Source organism: Bombus vancouverensis, chromosome 9 (assembly GCF_051014615.1).
Source record: "Bombus vancouverensis nearcticus chromosome 9, iyBomVanc1_principal, whole genome shotgun sequence".
In the NCBI taxonomy this organism is placed as follows: domain Eukaryota; kingdom Metazoa; phylum Arthropoda; class Insecta; order Hymenoptera; family Apidae; genus Bombus; species Bombus vancouverensis.
Genome location: NC_134919.1, coordinates 6159593 through 6180757, shown reverse-complemented (window position 1 = coordinate 6180757; position 21165 = coordinate 6159593). Strand labels below are relative to the sequence as shown.

The 21165-nt window shown below is 30.9% G+C and overlaps 1 protein-coding gene across 1 annotated transcript; it reads right to left on the bottom strand.

The window, feature by feature from the left end:
• Positions 1–387: 387 nt before the first annotated feature.
• Gs2 (glutamine synthetase 2) lies at positions 388–19991 on the bottom strand. The gene is made up of 3 exons (XM_033345657.2): positions 19802–19991; positions 3354–3544; positions 388–1669 (listed from the first exon to the last, which is right to left on the bottom strand). Exons 2-3 carry the CDS (start codon positions 3535–3537, stop codon positions 744–746), a joined length of 1110 nt encoding a protein of 369 aa, XP_033201548.1. The 5' UTR covers positions 3538–3544; positions 19802–19991; the 3' UTR covers positions 388–743.
• Between the last annotated feature and the right edge of the window lie 1174 nt (positions 19992–21165).

The following is a 21165-nucleotide window of genomic DNA, read 5'->3' as shown; positions in this document are numbered from 1 at the left end:
AATGAAAGAAATACATAGTAGTTTTGCAAAAATTACTGCGTTTGTTATCCTAAATCGGTAACGCCTCAAATCCATCAAGTGACACATTGCAGACTGCTCATGAAACTTGTTTCGAGGAATGTAATATGCAGTAGATAATATATCAAGATAATTCAAGAGCTATTAATATAAATATTAATTTCATGCATTTCCTTTTCTATTTCTTTCTAACGAGCACCAAAATTAATGAAAATAAGGATAATCTATGAATCATATTAATTTCAAAACATCTACGCAATTAACCCTGAACAATATAATAAACGAAATTGGCTTTATTGTCGCGCTAGGATTAGGTTGGTAGACGTAAAAAGCATTAACACTATATGCACGGGAAATAATCTAATAATAAACATTTTCTACGTATGTATTCAGACATATATATATATAGATACATAATTATAACGATCCTCCTATACCCTTTAAAAATATCAAATACAAATAACAAATCGTTCGAAAATTTTATAAAATATATTATTCGAATGTAAAATAAAATATAATAATTATTCTTATCAAGTATCTTGTTCGCATTTATTCTCTTCCCTTTCTTTTCATACCTATATTTCTAGCAACAATTATCGAGCAGGCTTTTTATACATTTCCATAGAATATGTTCGACGAAAGTATAATCACTATTGCACTACAAGACATTTCGTCCAATTTCTCCTTTCCATGGATGCATCCATTCGAAAATAGCTTGGGGTATTTTACTCGTTTAGGACGCAGGTGCGCACCAAAGCATCGCATACTGAGTACGGATCGCAATTGCTGCTGGGTCTCCTATCTTCCAAGTAACCTTTCTTTTCCTCCGCAACACCTCGAGGAATACGAATACTAACGTTACGATTGGCCACGCCAGCACTGAAGTCGTGTATGCTGCTGGTTTCGCATTTTCCGGTTAAACGACGTTCATTGTCCTTCCCTCCGCGTGGGTCGTACGCTTGAATATGCCTGAGGTGTTGTTTGCTCAATTTGTCGATTGCCTTCTCGATCTCGGCGATACCATTCTCGGCACGCATGGCTTTTGTCGAGAAGTTCGTGTGCGCACCGGCACCATTCCACGTACCATCCATGGGTTTCGGGTCTAGGGTGACAATCACACCATACTCCTCAGCTACGCGATGAAGAATAAACCTGGCAACCCACAGATCGTCTCCACCCGATATTCCGCTGCATGGTCCAATTTGGAACTCCCATTGAGAGGGCATAACTTCTGCGTTAGTACCGGCGATCTTTACGCCAGCGTAAAGGCAAGCTCGATAATGAGCTTCAACAATTTCGCGGCCAATTACTTTATCAGCACCTACACCGCAATAATAAGGTCCTTGAGGGCTAGGGAAACCATTTTTTGGCCAACCAAGGGGTCTACCATCGAAATCAAGGAAGGTGTACTCTTGCTCGATTCCGAACCATGGATCTTGATCCTTAACAGCTTCCATAGCCTCGTTACATTTGAAACGCTTATTCGACTTAGTCGGGGTCATGTCGCTGTAGTAGGTATCACAAAGTACTAGCTTGTTATTTCCGCGACGGAACGGATCATTGTAGATCGCCACCGGACAAAGATAAATGTCGCTGTTGGCACCATCCGCTTGGTATGTCGAACTTCCGTCGTACGTCCATATTGGTAGTTCTGGAAACCAGAAACCAATACATATTTGATTAAGAAATGTTCTCTAGTTATTGGCATTTATTTTATTTTACTCTCACTTTTACAATGATTTATAGACCATGAAATAATTTGTATGTTAATATGTTAATGTTGTTAAAAGGTGATTGTTATAAATAATTTATTAAACTAGACTCGACTTGATCGTAAAAGTTTAGCTAAATATCAAGTAGTAAAGTAATAATAGTCAAATAATAAATCTTTGTTTTTTGTAAGAATTGATAAACATCATTCATATAGTTGCTAATAAGTATACCTACTGAAAATACTAATAAGATTTCACTTAACGTTCATATTGTATTTTATTCTGCTTTTACTGATACAGATTCAATGCTTCATTGTAAAGAAGCGTTTTATTTTCAGATGAATAAAAGAGCTCGTGTATATTCGTAGAAAGCAGCTATTTAGCTATCTCTGTTAGCCTTGGCTATCTTTAGGATGGATAAATCTTGCAATTCTCGTAGTAGATATTAAGGGACTTGATTTATTCAAATTTTCAATTATCTATCCATTAATGAAGAAAAATTTTATTTGTTCAATTGTTCTATGAAACATTACCTTAACATTGTAAAGAGTAGTAAATAACTAAATAAAAAAATAAGTAATTAATAAGTAATAAGTAACCTAGTAATAAATAATATGTTATTGATTAATTATTAATTAATAAAAAAAATGAAAATACATCTATTTATTGATACTATCATCCGACGAAGTTCAAAACAAACGCATATTTCGACTTACATAATCAATTCCATGCAAGTACTACTCTTAGATTGCCGACATTCAATCATGGCCCCGTGAATTCTACGCGCCACAGATGTTAATAGTTTTGTAACGCGCGCAGAATCTCATGAAGACAGACGGATATTATTCGTAATGCTGACAAACGTTTGAGATTAATGCATATGTGCCGAGCGATCAACTATTTTGCACATCATACCTTACGTGTTGCATGCATGAATCGAAAACGAGGAAAAAAATGAAAAACAAATGATTCGAGATGCGAAATATTAAATATAATCATCTGATGTTCATTAAACATAGTTTCTATCGTGACATAATATTCAACATGATTAGTTAATATTGGCCGAAGAAGATAATTTACTGTTTTTACAACAAACAAACAATTTTGAACATTTATGAAACACTTTGTCAACACGTTTACACGTGTTCTCATGTAAGAAAATGCCTCGATTTTGTGTCCGACTTTTAATTACGGTAAGTAATTACTTAATTTGGTGTTTGTAATATATCATTTGTTTCGATTCACTGAACTGGAAATCAACTAGTTCAGTCGCATTTTGATGTAACTACATGGAGTAATGAAATTTTTGATCGGCCTAGTTTAAATTACTCTGTAATTTGAAACTGATATTAGATTAACTCTCTTTAGAAAAGGATCCCCACGATAAAAAATTATTGAAGATATGAAATTATTGATATTTTCATGATTAAGTTTCTATAATTAATATTGGATGAGGTTGAGATGCGTTTTTTTAACGAATAGTATACTAATAATAATATATTAATTCGAATGAATTTAACACGTGATTGATCTTGAAAAAATATTAAATTGTAGTTGCTATTTTCCTTAAAATAAAAAAAAATTACTTTTTCATGGTAAATATATCAAGACTAAGACACTAACCTGACGGATGTTTCGGCACAAATTCTACAGTCCTGGTCTTGCTTCGCAAACCTTCACCAGTACCATCGATCCAGATGTATTTCGCTTGAATTTTATCCTCTGGTTGAGGCAGGTCGAGATACTTATTTAGCAAGGTCTTGTCTAAGGCCGCGTTCGGCGACTCCTTCAGCATAACGCGCGACATAGTGATGCTGCAACACGATAAGAATGGTATTAACGACTATAACTATTATTTTCTGTGTCGAAATATAATGCAATTACATATGTACTATCAAAACGGACTACATTGTATCATAGCACCTATAATAACTAGACTGCGAATATTAATATAAGTTCATATTTTTACGAATATCATTAAAAAAAATGTAATCTAAGTAAAGAATTTTTTACCTATTAAATATTATAACGAGTACTATACTTTGGACATTTTACATATTTTTACGTATTATATGCATTTTAGGCATTTTTGCATCTGCAACTTCTCCATAAACGTGTCTATAACATTATAGTAATACTAATAATAACTAATAATAACATATCATACAATATTTCGTTCATCCAATCGATTTTATTTCATTATACATGAAAAAATGTTCATGAAACAATAAAGGTAATTCTAAAATTCGATCTCTTGAAAATCTTGAATAAAGATTTTGTTTGACATTCGAATCGTTTGTTTCGATATTTGCCGGAAAGTATCGATTCTGAATTCAGACGGATGATGGCGTCGCGTAGTGGCGAGAACGTGAACTCCCCGTGTGATATTAATGAGGATTCATTCGCACATGTCAGATGCAGCGGCACACGGCATAAAGGATCCTCTCGATTTATTCTCGGTGAAACAGAAAGAGAGGTGCGCCTACGTATCACGCAAGACGCATCAGGCATCACGCAGTACGCACGCGGGAATCGCGTGCTACTCCAGCCCCAAAGAGTACACACGCATGTTGCCAGTCGCCCACGAGCAACGCACTCGAATGATGTTCCTAAAGTCTTTAACTGATATCATAACTCTAACCACGCACGTGCAAATATTTCGAACGTTTCGAAGGTCGAATCGGACTATTTTTAAAATTTTTCCCTTTGTTGCTCGGATGATACGTATACCATGAAACCAATATATGTATAGAATGTATCAAGTGTTACGAATGTATACAATATGTAGTAAATATAAACTAACAGCTTTGTGTACTATTTTTATTAATAATTTTAAAAAAGCTTTGCATTACTAACATTTCGAAATGTTTATATATAAGAGTTAAGATAAATGAAAGCAGAATGAGAAGGAAACTAAATGAATCTTTTAGGCACTTCAACATTTTTCAATGGAGTTCATTCCACTTTTGTTTGATCGTTGGAATCGGATGTAATTCGATATCGATATATCGAATAATAGTTTTTTTGTATATAAATTTGTTAAAATTTGATTCTTGTTTACGTAATTATTCATCTCTTATTCTGAATTACTTAGTTGTCATTTAATAAACATTGTTACAAGCGTTATTAAAATTAGTTTAGTATTCTAGGTAATTAGGCAACTAAATATGAAATCAAGACTTGTGTAATCGTTTGCATAATAGGTATCTGATTAAATATAAAACGATGGATTAAATATATTTCAAATTAATCGTTTGTAATACCTAATCGCTGCTATGTTTATGGTTGAGAGAGACATAATCTTTCTCCGCAAATACATGTACATTATCTAAACCGTGCAAACTATGCAAGTATGTACATAAATCATTTCTTACAATAAAAACTATCTTTAAAGCTAAAAATCAATTGAAAATTTAGAAAATTATCTTTAAATTATAAACACATTTAAAAAGTTAAAATCATAATAGTACTTAAGTTAAGTATTACTTTAATCACGATCTAATCAAAAATATACATACATATATTTTTTGTTTCATTACTATATTAATTATATCAACAATTATTGTTTGGAGAAAGTTAACAAATATCTAAAAAATTCTCCGTAAAAGAAGAAACGAAATTTATTGTCCGAGAAATTGACCGAACTTTGATCAACCAGACACTTATTCCTTTAGCTTCATTTATCATGGAATGGCGTTAAAGACACCATTTCTCCACAGCATCTTGTTCACTCGTAGTATGTACAATGTACATTGTGAAACACACTGTGTAATTTACCGGTTTCCCGAGTACTGCCATTTGTAGAAAGCATGTCGGACCATATATACATATTCCCTTGAATGCAGTGAATGCATTTATAAGCTTCGCAATAATGCAAAGCGTCCCTCGATCGCGAGCGAGAAACATAAAATCTTGTTCGATAAAATTCGATCAGACTTATTCAACAGTTCTCAATACTTCTTTCGATAGTACATAGATACTTTAAGGAACTTCCCAAAAAGTTCGTGAATATTCTAAATATTTACTGTAGGGTACTATCATCTTCCTGCATTTTTATAATCGACCAAAGATGATTTTAATGAACAGTGGCGTTAATCAATTGAACAAATATTTACATACTCCTCTTTCTGATTTATCGTTTAGGTCCTAATTAGTAAAGTATCACTACTCTACCGGCTAAAAATATTGTATATACTCTAATCTAATTAAAAGAGATTAATAGAAAAGAAATAAAATGAAAATGGAATTTAAACAAATAAATGGTATTAGTACGACAGTAAGGTTGTATGACTAATATAAAAAACTAATATAAAAAATATAATAACAAATAAGAGAGGGAATCTGTATAAAATTCTGTAATTAAGATTCTAGATCCACATAAAAATTTTAATAAAAAGATTTATGAAAATAAATTAATTTTATTGCAACTAAGATATTAGATGATAAGATGTTAAAACTATTAACCTTAAATAAAAAGAGTTAAAATCCATCCGGTGTCTTATCTATTTGTGCTAATATTATGGGCATATTTACGAAAGAAATATGTAATGTGAATTTTTTGTACATACTGTAAATTACATTATTCAACTCAGCGCGTACACTATTGTAGCTGTAAACTATTGTAAACCTTATATTTTTTTCTCTGAAGTATTAAATAATGAAATGTGATATAAAGAGATTAAGAAAATACGTTGATACGTTATCTTAAAAAAGTTAAAAATGAGGATAACGTCAAGAACTACATTTCAAGGTTCTGAACCAGTTATTCACTTTCACAATAATTACCAGCTTTTGTAAAGCCTCTTTTAAATTCGATATGGCTATAAGTTTCATTATATAATTCCATACATTTCATTTAGGATATCTTTTCAATAATCGTGTATAATGTACACTATCAAATAGATATAATGTAACGTTTGACATTAGGATCAATTAGGATCAAATAGAGTAATCGAATTAGATTCAAAAGCAGTAAATTGGATCGTTCATACCATTTTGATATTTTCCGATTTGTACTGCCACTTTTTCCATTTCTGCTTCGAATTTTCTTATATCCTGTTAGTATGAGGTAAAGGTGCTGTCAATCGATCACAATTAAGCATATACTAACCTAAAACATCTGCCGACAGTGATCCATTTCGGTTTTGACCCAACGGCAACATTTTTTAAGAATCCAGTTCCACACAACTTTACGAGCATGTTCGGACCCATTTTTGAATATCGTTGGTCAAACAATCGATTCGCGTTTGTTAACTTTTTGTGTGAATCGAATCTCGTTTGACTTATTCGCACGAAACGAAACGACTCTTAAGAAAGAGGCACTAAGAGTAGTAAAAAGAGAGCAAATAATCGCTTCTCGGTTTTGTTATGCAAATAACACTTTTGAAATCGAGGAAAATTGAAGAAAAAATTTGAAAAGAACTCTGAATAAGGAGAAATCGTGAAAGAACAACGTATTCTTCACTGGCCCACTAACATAAACTGTAGCAGATATTATTTATATATGTAGCTATCCCTTCCATCTTCAATCCCAACAGAAATACCGGTTTCATCGCATTTCGAATAAATTTTAAATTTGTGCCTCTGTATTATCAATCTTTGTTTCTACTTTTTAGATTGTTTTATTACGTATATATTATAATGTAGTTCTTGTTTAGTTTCTTTGTTTTCTGTAAGTATGTATATAAGTATGCATATATATAATATGATACAATATATAACTAACAGTATATGTAACTATCGATCAGCGGTAGATGTTGAGATCACCTGAGATGTATCAGTGAAACCCAATACATTGCGTGACCATACAGTAGTCGTACGATGTAAACAATAGCGTATTATTACATATATATGTATATCGTATACATTTCGCTTTTAATTTATCGATCTTAATAATCGAAGCATACTACCGAGATATTTACTTTTTCATAACTTCTCACCTATTAGATAAATTATTTGTAACATTTACATAGTTCATAAATTTTTGTATGTTCTTGAATGATAAATTTACAAAAACATTTTATGTTTCAATTAACTTGTTTGTTATATGTCAGGTGATCAATTATTTTTTCATTATCCATTGTTTATTTCCCAAATATAATACTACTATTGTATTCATGATTGTTTGCAAATTCTTCAGCCTTAAACAAAACAAGAAATTAACAATATGTAAGTAACGTTCATTCTTCTACAACTTCTTCTTTCTCCTGATGCTCTGTAAACTAGAAATCGCAAACTGTTATCTAGAGGGACAAATATTCATAACTTTTTACAAAGGTTTCATTAAAGATCTTTTTATCAATGAAGAATTATGTAATGGTATTTGCAACTACTTGTACAAACTTTATGTTTCACATAATGATAAGGTGCTATCAGTGTAATACCTTCCTGTATTAATATTATCCGTAATAAACATTCGTTCATTTGATAAAATAAAAATACACGAAAAATAGATAACTCAGATAGAGTATAAGCTAATATCTATTTGAACGAGTACACAATAAAGATAAAATGACGCGTAATAATATATCAATTACATTAATCGTATCTATCATATTAATGTGATTATTTTACTTTTTACATATCTATAATAGCTATATTCTACAATGAGGAAGAATTTATATTATTTTTTATTAACTGAGTTATTGATTTGCTTTTATATATAAAACACCTAGTGACTGTATTTACTCGATCGAAGTTTGATACGTGCGTGTATACATATGTACGTATCGATGAAACTAGCGCCACACAAGTATAAATATTGTTGCTGTAACAAATATCAAAGTAAACCAGTTACAACATAGAAAGACGGTTATTACAGATTGTTCAAAGATTTTGTCAAGAGGACCGTTGAAACATTGAATTCGTGTCTTGTTGCATGCAACACGTAAGGTTATGAATTATTAGTTTGCGAGATATTATGCTAGAATGCTCCACTAACCTATTTCTGTCAATAGAAACGATGTCAATATCTACATATATATATATATATATATATATATATATACATACATACAAAGTGGTTGGTAACTGGTGGTACAAGCAGAAAGGGAGTGATTCTACGCGAAAAAAGAAGTCGAAAATATAGAATAAAAATTTTTCGTTTGAAGCTTTGTTTTCGAGAAAATCGACTTTAAATTTTCGTTCGGTACGCGTGCACTTTATCACGTCTCGTTATAACGGATCTCATTGTAGATCGTTGTCTCGATGGAAAAATTAAAAAAAAAAATTTTTTATTCTATATTTTCGACTTCTTTTTTCGCGTAGAATCACCCCCTTTCCGCTTGTACCACCAGTTACCAACCACCCTGTATATATATATATGTTTGACTTCTTTTATACTTGATTACTGATTAACGATATCCGATGAATTCTGTTTCAATAGCAAAGCGATGAATAAATACATATTTATGCACCTTTCAACTTATTAGTTCTTTTAAGTGAAATGAAGTGAACTTTATGTATCATTATTTCCATTTAAAATGGAACACAGGAGGAACTTTTTTCAATCATTTATATTGCATTCATTAACGAAAATTGGGTACAATAACGATAATAATAAGAAATTGATACAGCCATAGCCGTTTTATTTTGAACTGTGTCATAATTGAAACTTCTCGATGGAATAATTTTACATGAATAAGATACAAATATTCTTAAAGCAAGAATTAATCTTATAATTAAGTTAATTTTATTTTACATATTTTATTTTTTTTATATACTATATTTTTAATTCACAGTAATTTTAATTATATTATAATTGAAACCTTGTATTTTTAAATATCAGACCTAAATATGTAGGCGTATAAACTGGTCTAAACTAAACTACTATGAAAGAAGTACTAGGAAATAAATAGTACAAACAAGTGCAACAATGTCACAATTTAAATTTATTCTGTAGTGTACACATCAAAAATATCGTTCATTTGACATACCTTTATTTGTCATCTATGCTTCTTTAACTATGTGACTAGGCTACGAATGCGTTATGTTAACATAATATTTGCGATCGTATATGTGCTAATGCCAAGAAATGTGATTCGAAAGAGATGAAAAATTCCTAATGCATTCGCTTTATGCCAACATTTTGCGATATATTTTATAAGTACGGAACTCAACGGTGTCTTTCTTAACCTTGGTTCTAAAATTTACAGAATTTCGTAGAACACACGTGGCATAAGCGCTTAACGAAAATTCAGGGATTTTCCTTGTCATCATTTGTAATATTCCCTAGTAACTTTCCGGTCACTTTCAAGAGAATACATTGAAATGAACGGTGTCATGCTGCGCTGCACACCCTTGAAGTTAGATTGAAAGGAAGCCATGAAATCAATTAAGTGTATTAATTATCCCTGTGAAGGGTTGATGATATTCAATGTTATTCGAAAATACTTGGAAAATATTCTTGTTTTTAGATTATATTAGGTTGAATTAGAAAAATTTTAGAAAAATAAACATATAGTGCAAACATATTCATTATGTATCACGTACTTTTAACACATAAAACACGTTGCTATAGTCAAATTGTAACGTGTTTCTTTTTTGATAAATATACGCGACAGCCAATTAAAACAATTACTAAGCATAATCTGTAACAGAAGAAGTTGATGTAATCAAAATAATATAAAATATATATATATAGTATCATACATATTATATATAAATATATTATATAATTATATAAAATATATATATATAGTATCATACATATTATATATAAATATATTATATAATTATATAAAATATATATATATATTTTGTCTATTTTACTTCTTTCATAAAAAGATACATATTACAGGAGCCAATTAGATAATTGAATTCATTGAGTGTGCATGCTTGTATGCATCAGCATGCATCAGTGTGCATCACAATCGTTTATGACGTTAGTGCTTGTTAGCTAAATAAAACGTAATCTAAAATTAAATGTACGATACTTTCGATCGCTTAACTGATCGTTTAACATATTTTCGAGGGCTTCGGCGCGTATCTCTTAATTATGAATGATTGGTATATTGATAGTTCAGACACTATACATCAATAAGTTGTATTGGAAGTATATTTTAGTTCTATTAAATATTTATTTAATTATCTTACTTTAGCTCTATGTTAAATATAAAAATTAATTCTGTAATCTTGCTCCTTGTTTATGTATATCTTATGCCTAGATGTGTTACGATGTTTACGACAATCTATTGAAATTGAATCATGAATTTTCAAGTAGGTAGTATGTGACATACAGCCACCTAGGTATTTCAGGCACATATATACATGTACCTCAAGGATACCTATAAATCATGATTCATTCTCGAGAAGCTGTTTCGTCTCGTGACGACCTTCTAATACCACAATTTTCACTTCCGTTTTTTTGTCGCGGTAACCATCACAATTAACGATAATACCAATATGAACATTTCCTGTAATTTTGTCATTTAAAATAATGACGCTTTCTCTATCATTCGATAATTTACGCAGTTACATATATATATTATATGTACCTATGCATGTACTATTAAAGAAATATTCTGTTCTTAATATTTAATTAACATACGAAACCAAGTGTTGAACTAGGTCTCAACATAAGCTGAAGAAAGTACGGGAGATAAATAACTGTCCAAGGATGGGTTGACATATTAATCCATCTAACTCTAAGTGCATATATAGAGGATAGTAAATATCAAGCTTACTAAGTGCAATTAGGATGTATATGAAGCTATCTAATGACTTAATTACACATTTAATTAACGAAGGAACTCAACCATCATTTATTTCGTTGAAATCTCGAGCACATCAAGAACTATCTCAATAATCAAATTAAATGTATCATAATATCTTGTAAAATTATTTTTTATGCATCTCAAATGGTTTCTCTTATTGAGATCAATTTTACATTTTTGTATATTTAAGAAGTTATTAGCTTTAAACATATACCCTATAAATTTTCTATCGATATCTTTTAAGGAATAATAAAATACTTCAGTGAAGTAAAATATATGAGACTCTGAGTATACCGAATTGAATGTTATTGACAATTGAAATTATAAGTTTAATTAATATATTTATATAATTAATATATTTATATTTATATATTTATATAATTAATATTAATATAAGTCTAATTGTAAGTTCTTGTGTTATAGAGGAGAAATTGACCATGACCCAACATTTCATTTCCTTAGCTATTAAAGATATGATGCTATAAGGCAGTACATTACTGAAATTGACAAATAATGTAAGTTAAGCTTACATTCATTACAATATAAATAAATGTAATGGTATTGAGATAACGTGCAACTTAATTCGAATAATGTAACACTTAGAGAATTTATCCGGTGTTGGGATAGATACAAGTGCGATCATAGTGGGCATTGAAGTTTGCCAAATGCAATTGGCAGGTGAACATATTGCATACAGCTCAACTGACGTTCGAAAGCAACGGTTGGTATAGATAACAGTCACCAACGAAAATAGTTTTCGGTCCGAAGTGCACTAGATTGAAAGTGCATTTGGCTTCCGGGTAGAAGAGCGACGCGGAAACATCTCGTCATCCTCAAGATGCTCACTCGATCAGAATGAAAGTTCGTATTCCACGTGGAACATCGCACAGCGATCTTATGCATTCTTGCATGCGCTCATTGCCATGTGATTTTCTACTTTCTATATATAAATATACTCATATAATCGAACGTACACTTATTTTTCTGTTTTTCTTATTGGGTTGTCATTAGAAAAGAAACAACATTTATTCAACGATAAGATTAAAAGTATGTGATTAAGAGGCGTAGATTTCATCTGTTTTGGAACAATTGAATTTGTTGTTCTCTATTCTGTAAACATAATGATAAGTATGTAGGTTTTACAGTTAAGAATCTTACGAGAAGACAATATTTGTTCATTGATAAGATTTAAGCAAGGACAAACGTGATAGCTGTACGCTTGAAGTATGGGAAATCTTCCTAAGATATCGAATCTATTTTCATATCTTTTGTTCTCGACTAAAATGTTGAATTTTCAAACACTGAATTGTGTGTACAAAAATTTGATTGTTGTGTTAATGGTCAAACGTAATCTTTGTTAACTTGCTTTTAGCAAATTTTCCATTTCAAAATTCAATGATAACGACGATATATCTAAAATGATCATTTGATAAGTCAGTTATTTAACAAATATACACTGGTAAGAAAAACAAACTTAGTAATAGATTAGTGTAATAGTATTAATATTCCTTAAATTGAATATCGTTGAGTCTTTATCTTATATGTATTAGAGAAATGTATCATAAAGAAATAACATTGCTTTCAGAACAGTCGATACTTTCCTTCTATTTTCGAAGAGTTTAAATGAGAACGTTCTACATCTTTGTACCTACGGACGATCGATTACACTTTACACCATGTTCAACAAAATGTATTACTGCAAACCGTGGCATTCGATATGTTATCATACATACGTATACACTTTCGATTTCGAAACTAAGTTATTATAATTGAAACAGGGATTGTTTCAGAATGTTTCCAAACTCTTTAATCTCCTACTTTAAAGTTGAGCGGTCCAGTCGAAGATAAATGTATGTCACAATACTTTTATTTTCTTTAGAGAACAAATATTAGGATAAATAATTTTCTTAGAAAATTTGATACGAAATTGTAATTATTTTGATCAATTGCAATTGAAATTTATTCCTTTCTTTGAAATTGGTCCCTTCGTTGAACAGTATTATTTGCATTTTCTTGACATTTAAAATAGCAGAGATATTTTAGGTGAACAGAGTAGTGACCCACCCTAGATATTACTTGCTTAAGAAGATCAGTGGAACACAGCTAAAATCGCAAAATAAATTTCCTGCAACCATGTCGCCCTTCAGTACTATGTATTACCAAAATTACGAATTATCTTATCTCGTAATATATATTAATAATACACTAACAAAAGTAACGAAAGAATTTCCTTCATGAAAACTTTCATAATTTATTCACTAACGTATTAATAAAGAAATATTTAAATGGACGTAGCCGGCTGAATCTTTTATTTGTATTATATTCCTTTTTTACTGAAATCAATCAAACGATAAAATTGCGATGAACCCATTTTCCATCCAAAAAAATATTTTCATGAGCCAAGCTAGAAATTTCTGCACACAATGACCATTATACAGCAAAGGGCGCAAGTTACCACACGAAACACACAATAATCTCTGTAATCCGCTCGTCAAGATGGCAGATAATACAATATTTCTAGAGCGCGTTCGTGTCTGAATAGACGATCGCAGGCCTGTTATGATTACGGAGCGTTTGCAACAGTCTAGCGACACACTTTCTTTAGTTTTCGGAACAAACACGCGTCGTCCGATGATTACACGTGTTACCGCGACCCCCACTGCTATCACTTCCATTCTTGTTAATACGAAAGAACGTTGGATCGATTCACTGTCGACGTTCTATCGTCATGGAAACTTGCGAAAACATATCCACGCGATTCACCAGACCCGATGACCCAATCCTCCATCATTATGTGGATTCGCGGCCTCACATGGGTTCAGTGTGCCGCGTAGAACGGAAAAAAAGAGTCACGTGCGTGCAAATCCTTCACGTCTGTCAGTCGCCTTGGCTCGGTTTTTGCGAATTATTTTTCTTGGTCATACATTAACCCGATATTTAAGTACAGTGACATGTAAATTCATCAGTTAAATGGATTTTTCATTTTATATTTTATTGTAAAGAATTACTGTTAATATCTAATGTAAGGTTATGATGAGAAAATAGTATAATAGATAAACACTATTATATAATATTAGCCAAATTCTTTAAAATATCATTTTCAGAATATAAAATGAAAAATCTATTTGATTAACGAAGCTTTTGGACGCTACTGTAGGTACAATGGGTGTATGAAATTATCTAATTAGATTAGATAAAAATATATATCTAGTTTGTAGAATGACAGTTTTCATACGAAACAAAGGAATAGATCGATGTTGAATACTTATCGAGTATATGTGGTTGTACACGATTTAAGTAATGCCTTCGATTAATAAGTCTCGCTACAAACTAGTTATACCATAGTTCGTGTTTGTTACATTATATAACGAATTAGAAAGCAATAGTGTATACTATATTCCGTAATAATTAGATACAACAGAGTGTCGTTACTGTGTGATGAACTATTTCAAATTAATTTAAATACTTTTTTAAGCTTGCATTTACCTCGAAATACATGGAATAATTCTCAGGCTTTATGAACAATGAAGATGTTTTATTCAGGAATGGATATCACCTTGAAATATTCACAAACAACCTAGAAGAATTCCACTTCCCAATCACATTTTTGTGTCTAAAACAGTCTTGGCTAATTAACATAATACTCTTGCTATTAACATATGATGCCCTTGTCATTTCATCATTTTATAAAGTAAACACAAATTAACTAAACATATTAAATCAAAGGTATCGTTAACAAATATTATTTAACGTATATTTCCATCTTTTTTTTTGTTTAAAGTCCGATTAAAATAATTAATGAGTTATTACAAAAACATTAACTTTCATTTTTCTTTTTATTTAATTTAGAATAGAGTTTCATTCATAGAAGCTGATTTTTACTAAGAAATATTTTTACCCGCGATCAACACTTAGTAATACGGGATGAAATTAAACCACAAAAGATAAAGGCTTATCGAAGAGTAGAAAACTGGTTAAGTCAAACTGGTTAAACTGTTTACGGAAGTTGTTGTTCGTTACCAACACCATCAGCTGAGTTACAGGGACGCAGACATATAGACAAATATAAGTATCGAATATGGTTCTCACGACACTTAATACGCGAGAAAACATCGGTGATGTTTTAATGACACCACCACATGGTTTCCAACATAATACCGGACACGCATGTTTGTTATAATCATGAAATTACCAAGAAAAACATTTATGTCTATACACTATTTAACTTGTTAACTAGTTTGTCCTCCAACTAGAAATTTAATGAAAATGACTCAACGGTTAAATTTGTTTTACTCCCTGCAAATGTAAATGCTATATTATAATTCCTTACGTACTGTGAAATTGTTACATTCAACAGATCCGTGTGACAAAGTAATTAAAATAATTAGGGAGGATTATTAGTCCTTCCACAGTTCAATTGGACAAAGACTCTAACTATTTTTTATAAATTCCTATAAATGTAATACATAATTTATAGAATTTGTATAATTCTAGGTAATTCCTATAAATAATTATAGTGCTATAAATTTCACCGTATATTATACAATTATCAATATTTACTTTTTGTGAAAAGTCGAAAATATGTATGTATGTTTTTGTATCTGATAGTAGAAATGCAGAAAATTTTGAAGATAAAGAGATAATTATTTTCGAAATCGTTCGTTTCGAATTTTTCGTTATTTTATTGCACCGTAATGGGGTTAAGAGTAATCCCAATGAAACAAGGTACTCTTAATTCTGGAAATGGAAAATACATAAAAGTAAGCTAATCGTTAAAGAAGATAGAAGACGTGATCATACTTCATGAATCGAAATAAATGAGATGGTTTTATCCTTGAGATGGTTTAAATGCATTGCATGCAAGGAATAATCGATTAATGGATAAGATAACTACAAAAAAAATTTTCCACGCGAATTATGCAGGAATAAGACGTTAGTCAATTACAGTTAGGAATAAATCGCGATTCTTAGAAACATGTTAAATCGGCGTATTAACGATTAATGTCGCAAAACATTATGTCCTGTATCTGCTTTTCTTTCCCCACATGAAACACGATTCCCGGAATCATAGTAATCACTATCGTGGCTGAGCGCGTATATTCGAATGCGCTAGATGCTATATCATATTTCACGTAGTTCATTGGAGCACGGTTCAATCGGTTGAAATGCAAACCGTCGATATCCTGAATGAAAATTTCATACAATTCGACAACTTCTATTTTAACGATGTAGGTCAGTGTCTTACTTCCACTACTTCAACTGCCGGTTTAATCCTGACCGTCACTGAAAAAATCGATAAAAATGCATTCATTTACGTTTGCCTAATTGAAAAGGAGTATTGAAATCGAATATATTACTACAAGTGGTTGTAGCGTATTGAAACAATATAAAAGAAGGAGATTGAAAAGCAAATAAATGTATACTTATATAACAGTGGCTCACAGAAATATTTACCATAGAACATTTTTATGAATATATTCCACATATTATACAAAACTTTGAAATTTCATTAACACTGTAATAAGAGACTGATTACATTGACAAAATTTGGAATAACCTGAAAATGTATATGGAAGTTAAAAAATACTGCAAGTATGTATTTAATAAAAAGTTAATATAAGAATAAATAACAGTGTTAAACATATAATTAATACCGACAATCGCACTAAATACTGGCTTGTTAGGAAATGAATAGAATTCACTGTTCAGATACTTTGGTGATATCTATGAAGCGTATGCTTGCGATAAATATATTGTAACTTCTATATTTACATTTCCAGATTCGCTTCAAACTTTACCAATATAACCATGATAGTCGTGTCTCATTACAGAGTTAAAGAAGATTTCAAAATGTTTTATATAACACATAATACATTCATAAAAAGTTTCTGTGAGTAAAATACTTTTATAAGTCACTGTATATCTAATGAGAATGAAGAAGCAGTAGAGAGTATAGCAGAAAAATACGAAGAGTATAAAAATATGTACAATAGATTTAGAAAGAGCTATAATCGAGCGTCGTAAAGAAACGAACATGGGGAGAGAGATACTCTAACTGATTGTCGCGTAATTTCGTTTCGTTAGACGTAAGTAGAGATAAGCATTATTTCAACTCGAATGACTGCAAAATGACGCCAATTAAAATGTATAAATAGATTCACTCGGTTTATGTAAAAAGAAATAACGGAGCACTGCTCCCATATAGTTGCTGTATAATATTTTTATCTTAAGATTCTAGATTAGTATTGCCACTATTTCACGATGAATGATTATAAAACAATGATTTTATTGTTCTGTTTTACACAACACAATAATAAACTACTAATAATGCTTACTATATAAATACTAATTTTTATAGGAATATAATTTTATAGTACCTAACAAATTATTATATTTTAATATAGATTATTTTATAATAATACAGTAATTTGATAGCACTAATTTTATAAAAGATCAGATTTTTATTACACAAAATACAAATAATTTCATGTAACAACTCTATTCGATTACAAAAAAAAAAAATGTACAAAAAGGAAGAATTTATTTGATTAACGTATAGTTTTATGATTTAAATATTCGCAGAAGAGCTCGATGTTATTTCAAATGCAAGCGCATAATTTCAAGGAAATTCCGTTTTACCTACCATGCCAATGAAATGTATTTATATACGTATCATGATTTAAGGTATCATAGCTTTCTTCTGTCCAGTGCGAGCGTAAGATGCTCTTTGTTCGTTCTTTGTTCAACTAGCGAGGAGATATGTAATCGTTCTCATTATGAAGCAAAAGTTTAGATATCGCCTGTCAAATGAATATTCCACATAATGCTAAACTAAACTGCTAAAGTAACTACTAATAACTTTATAATTAATTATTATTGTTAAAAACAAAAAGTTACACTATTATTGCAAAAGACGCATTGTAAAATCTATTGCGAAAGGTAATTCAAGAAAATTGCATCATTATTATAAAAAATTTTTTGCAAAAGTTATCGTGAAAAAATTCAAAAAAGTTGCATTATTGTTGGAAAAAAGCTACTTGTCAAATGAATATTCTGAATAATATTAAACTAAAACTCTAAAGAAGCAACTAATATTTTTATAGTTAATCATTGTGAAAAAAATAATTCCGAGAAATTATGTTATCATTATGAAAAATGATTAGGAACTAATTATTTTTATTATATTAATAGGGTATAGTCATTAGCGCAAAGATAAGGTTACAGTAAATGCGTATTCTGACGAATTGACATTCTAACGAATTCAATACGACAATGTAATTAAATATGTATATAAACTTTTCATGAGCGTGTGCATTGCTATCTTCAGATGTCTCATTCGCCAGAACATCAATTCGCACGAATACCAATCCACAATAACAGTAGCCTCAGGCAGCTATTAGAGCTATGTGGAAATAGAAAAGTTAATTCTTAAAGATAAATATTACAAAACAAACTACGAGAGAAGATTATTCTGTTACTATGATTAGCAAAAAACTCGTTAAGCAATCTTCAAATTTATAGCTTCTATACTCCTACAAGGCTTTTTACTAACAATTTACATTTTAATTTTTGTAAAGTACACATAAACGCACGATAGTGCGCCGTTTAAAATATGCCGTCCGAAAAATGTTCTCATTCAATAAAAGACACAATCGCCTAAACACTGTATCCATTATTATTTGCCTTTGGACTAATTAACATGAATGATAATTCCGCTTTTCCCACTTAAATGGAGGAAAAACACGTTAGATCATTTTTAACTGAAATTTTAATGAAACATTAGTGTTCTCTTTTCATTGAGAACTGTTTCTGTTGTTCATTTTAATTAGCAAAAAATGTAAATCCTGAAAGATTGCCAGTCTCAATTTTATATCACGGTACTTCAATGTAAAAAGTGATAAATCAAATATTGTATGGTATAGAATAGATTAAAATATAATTAAAGTATGAATTAAACTGTATACTTCAATGGCAAACTATTGTCAACACTGTCACTTTATAAATAGTACCTCTTTCTTTACTAACGTAAACGATACTTAAAGAAAAAGTTAGACGATAAAGAAATCAATGAGAATAAATTGCTTAGTATTTCAAACAATAATTCCTTTCTTGCTACAAATACGGTTTTCAAATTTCCTTTAATCGTGCATTAATCCACTCAATTCTATAAAATACTATAAAATCCTTTGTCACAACAATCACATAGATTTAACTGTATCATCCTACTCAAATTAATATCTAAAATCTATGCTAAAAAAAATTCGAAATATTTTCCCTCTTTTTAAATAAAAAACGTGTCAGTTTGATCGAAAATCGATGCAATATCTATATAAAGAGGAGGATCAGTGTGATACTCACCGGTGTTATCGCTGGTCCAGCGATCGTACAGAGTGCTGGTATTCTGGCTGATCGTTTGATCGATGACTGTGAAACGGAGTTGCGCGTTGCGTCCTATCGTGTTGTGTTGTTGGAAAGAGTTAAAAGGCACTGGTCATGAAGGCAACGAGCGTCTGATAGCACGAACCGTGTTACTACCGTAGGAGCGTGGCTGCGATATTTATGTAGAGAAGCGTTTCAGCGCACGCGTCGCTTGCCCCGCGCTCTTCGACTGCTACGATTCCCCACCTCTAGCTTCAAAGTGATTATCCGATGTGATCGTAGGTCCACTTGATCGTTACATGCCGGAAAATTCTTGTCTGTCCGTGTTGCCATGGTACTTGCCGGTCACGAACCATCCACGGAAATTATTTGCGAGCTCTTCATCGATGATGTAACTTGAACTTGTCCAAGGTTAAAATAGATCATCGTTGATCATCGTACGGGAAACTCGAGGAGCAATTTTTGTTTTTCTGATTCCTTAATTTTAGGCAGCTCATCAAAACAATGCACTGCAATGAATATCGATACGATTACATTACTAGGGGAAAATGCATTTTTCCCTATTAAGTGAAACATGTACCATTAGAGAAGTTTCTCTTTTTTATCGACTTTTCATAGAAACGTAGAGCACCTATTAATAAACATTTTCACACGATTGAGAAATTTATCGTATGACGAATTCAAACAACGCGCGCAAATGCACGTGTGGCTTTACTCAGCGATTAAAATTTTTACTTGACATTAACCTTGTTTTATTTTTACTGTTTTTTTTTTTATAGGTACTAACACGTTATTTTAGTGTAAGAGGCGTAACTTGTCTCATGTTTTCTTAAAGATGCTTAAGTATGTGTGTAAATTTTTATGCGATTATATAAGGCTCAATATAAATCTATTTGTTAAGCGTCTGCGACTTCTGCGGCGAAAATCATCCATGCGAGAATATACATACTTTTTTAATATTATATAAGTACTCCTGAATATAAGAATTGTTTGTCATTTATTACTACTGCAACGTATTTTGTCAATATAAGCAAAGCAGAGAAGATAAGGCACGGACTGCGATACAAACAACCAAGTTATGTCATACGTTGACAATACTATAAACTATAAACTATAAACTACTATAGCTACTATACTATAGCAACTATAAACTATAAACATAATGCAACTGGTAATAGACAGTATATTGCACTTCCTCGATTGTCCACCAGTAAAGATGTATTTGGCTCTAGTCATCTGTAAAACAGGAAACGAAATTAACGTAAAACAATCATTTTTTATGCGTAAAAAATCCTATGAGAAAAGGGAGATATATTTTTATATTATTTAAACTGATAATAAAA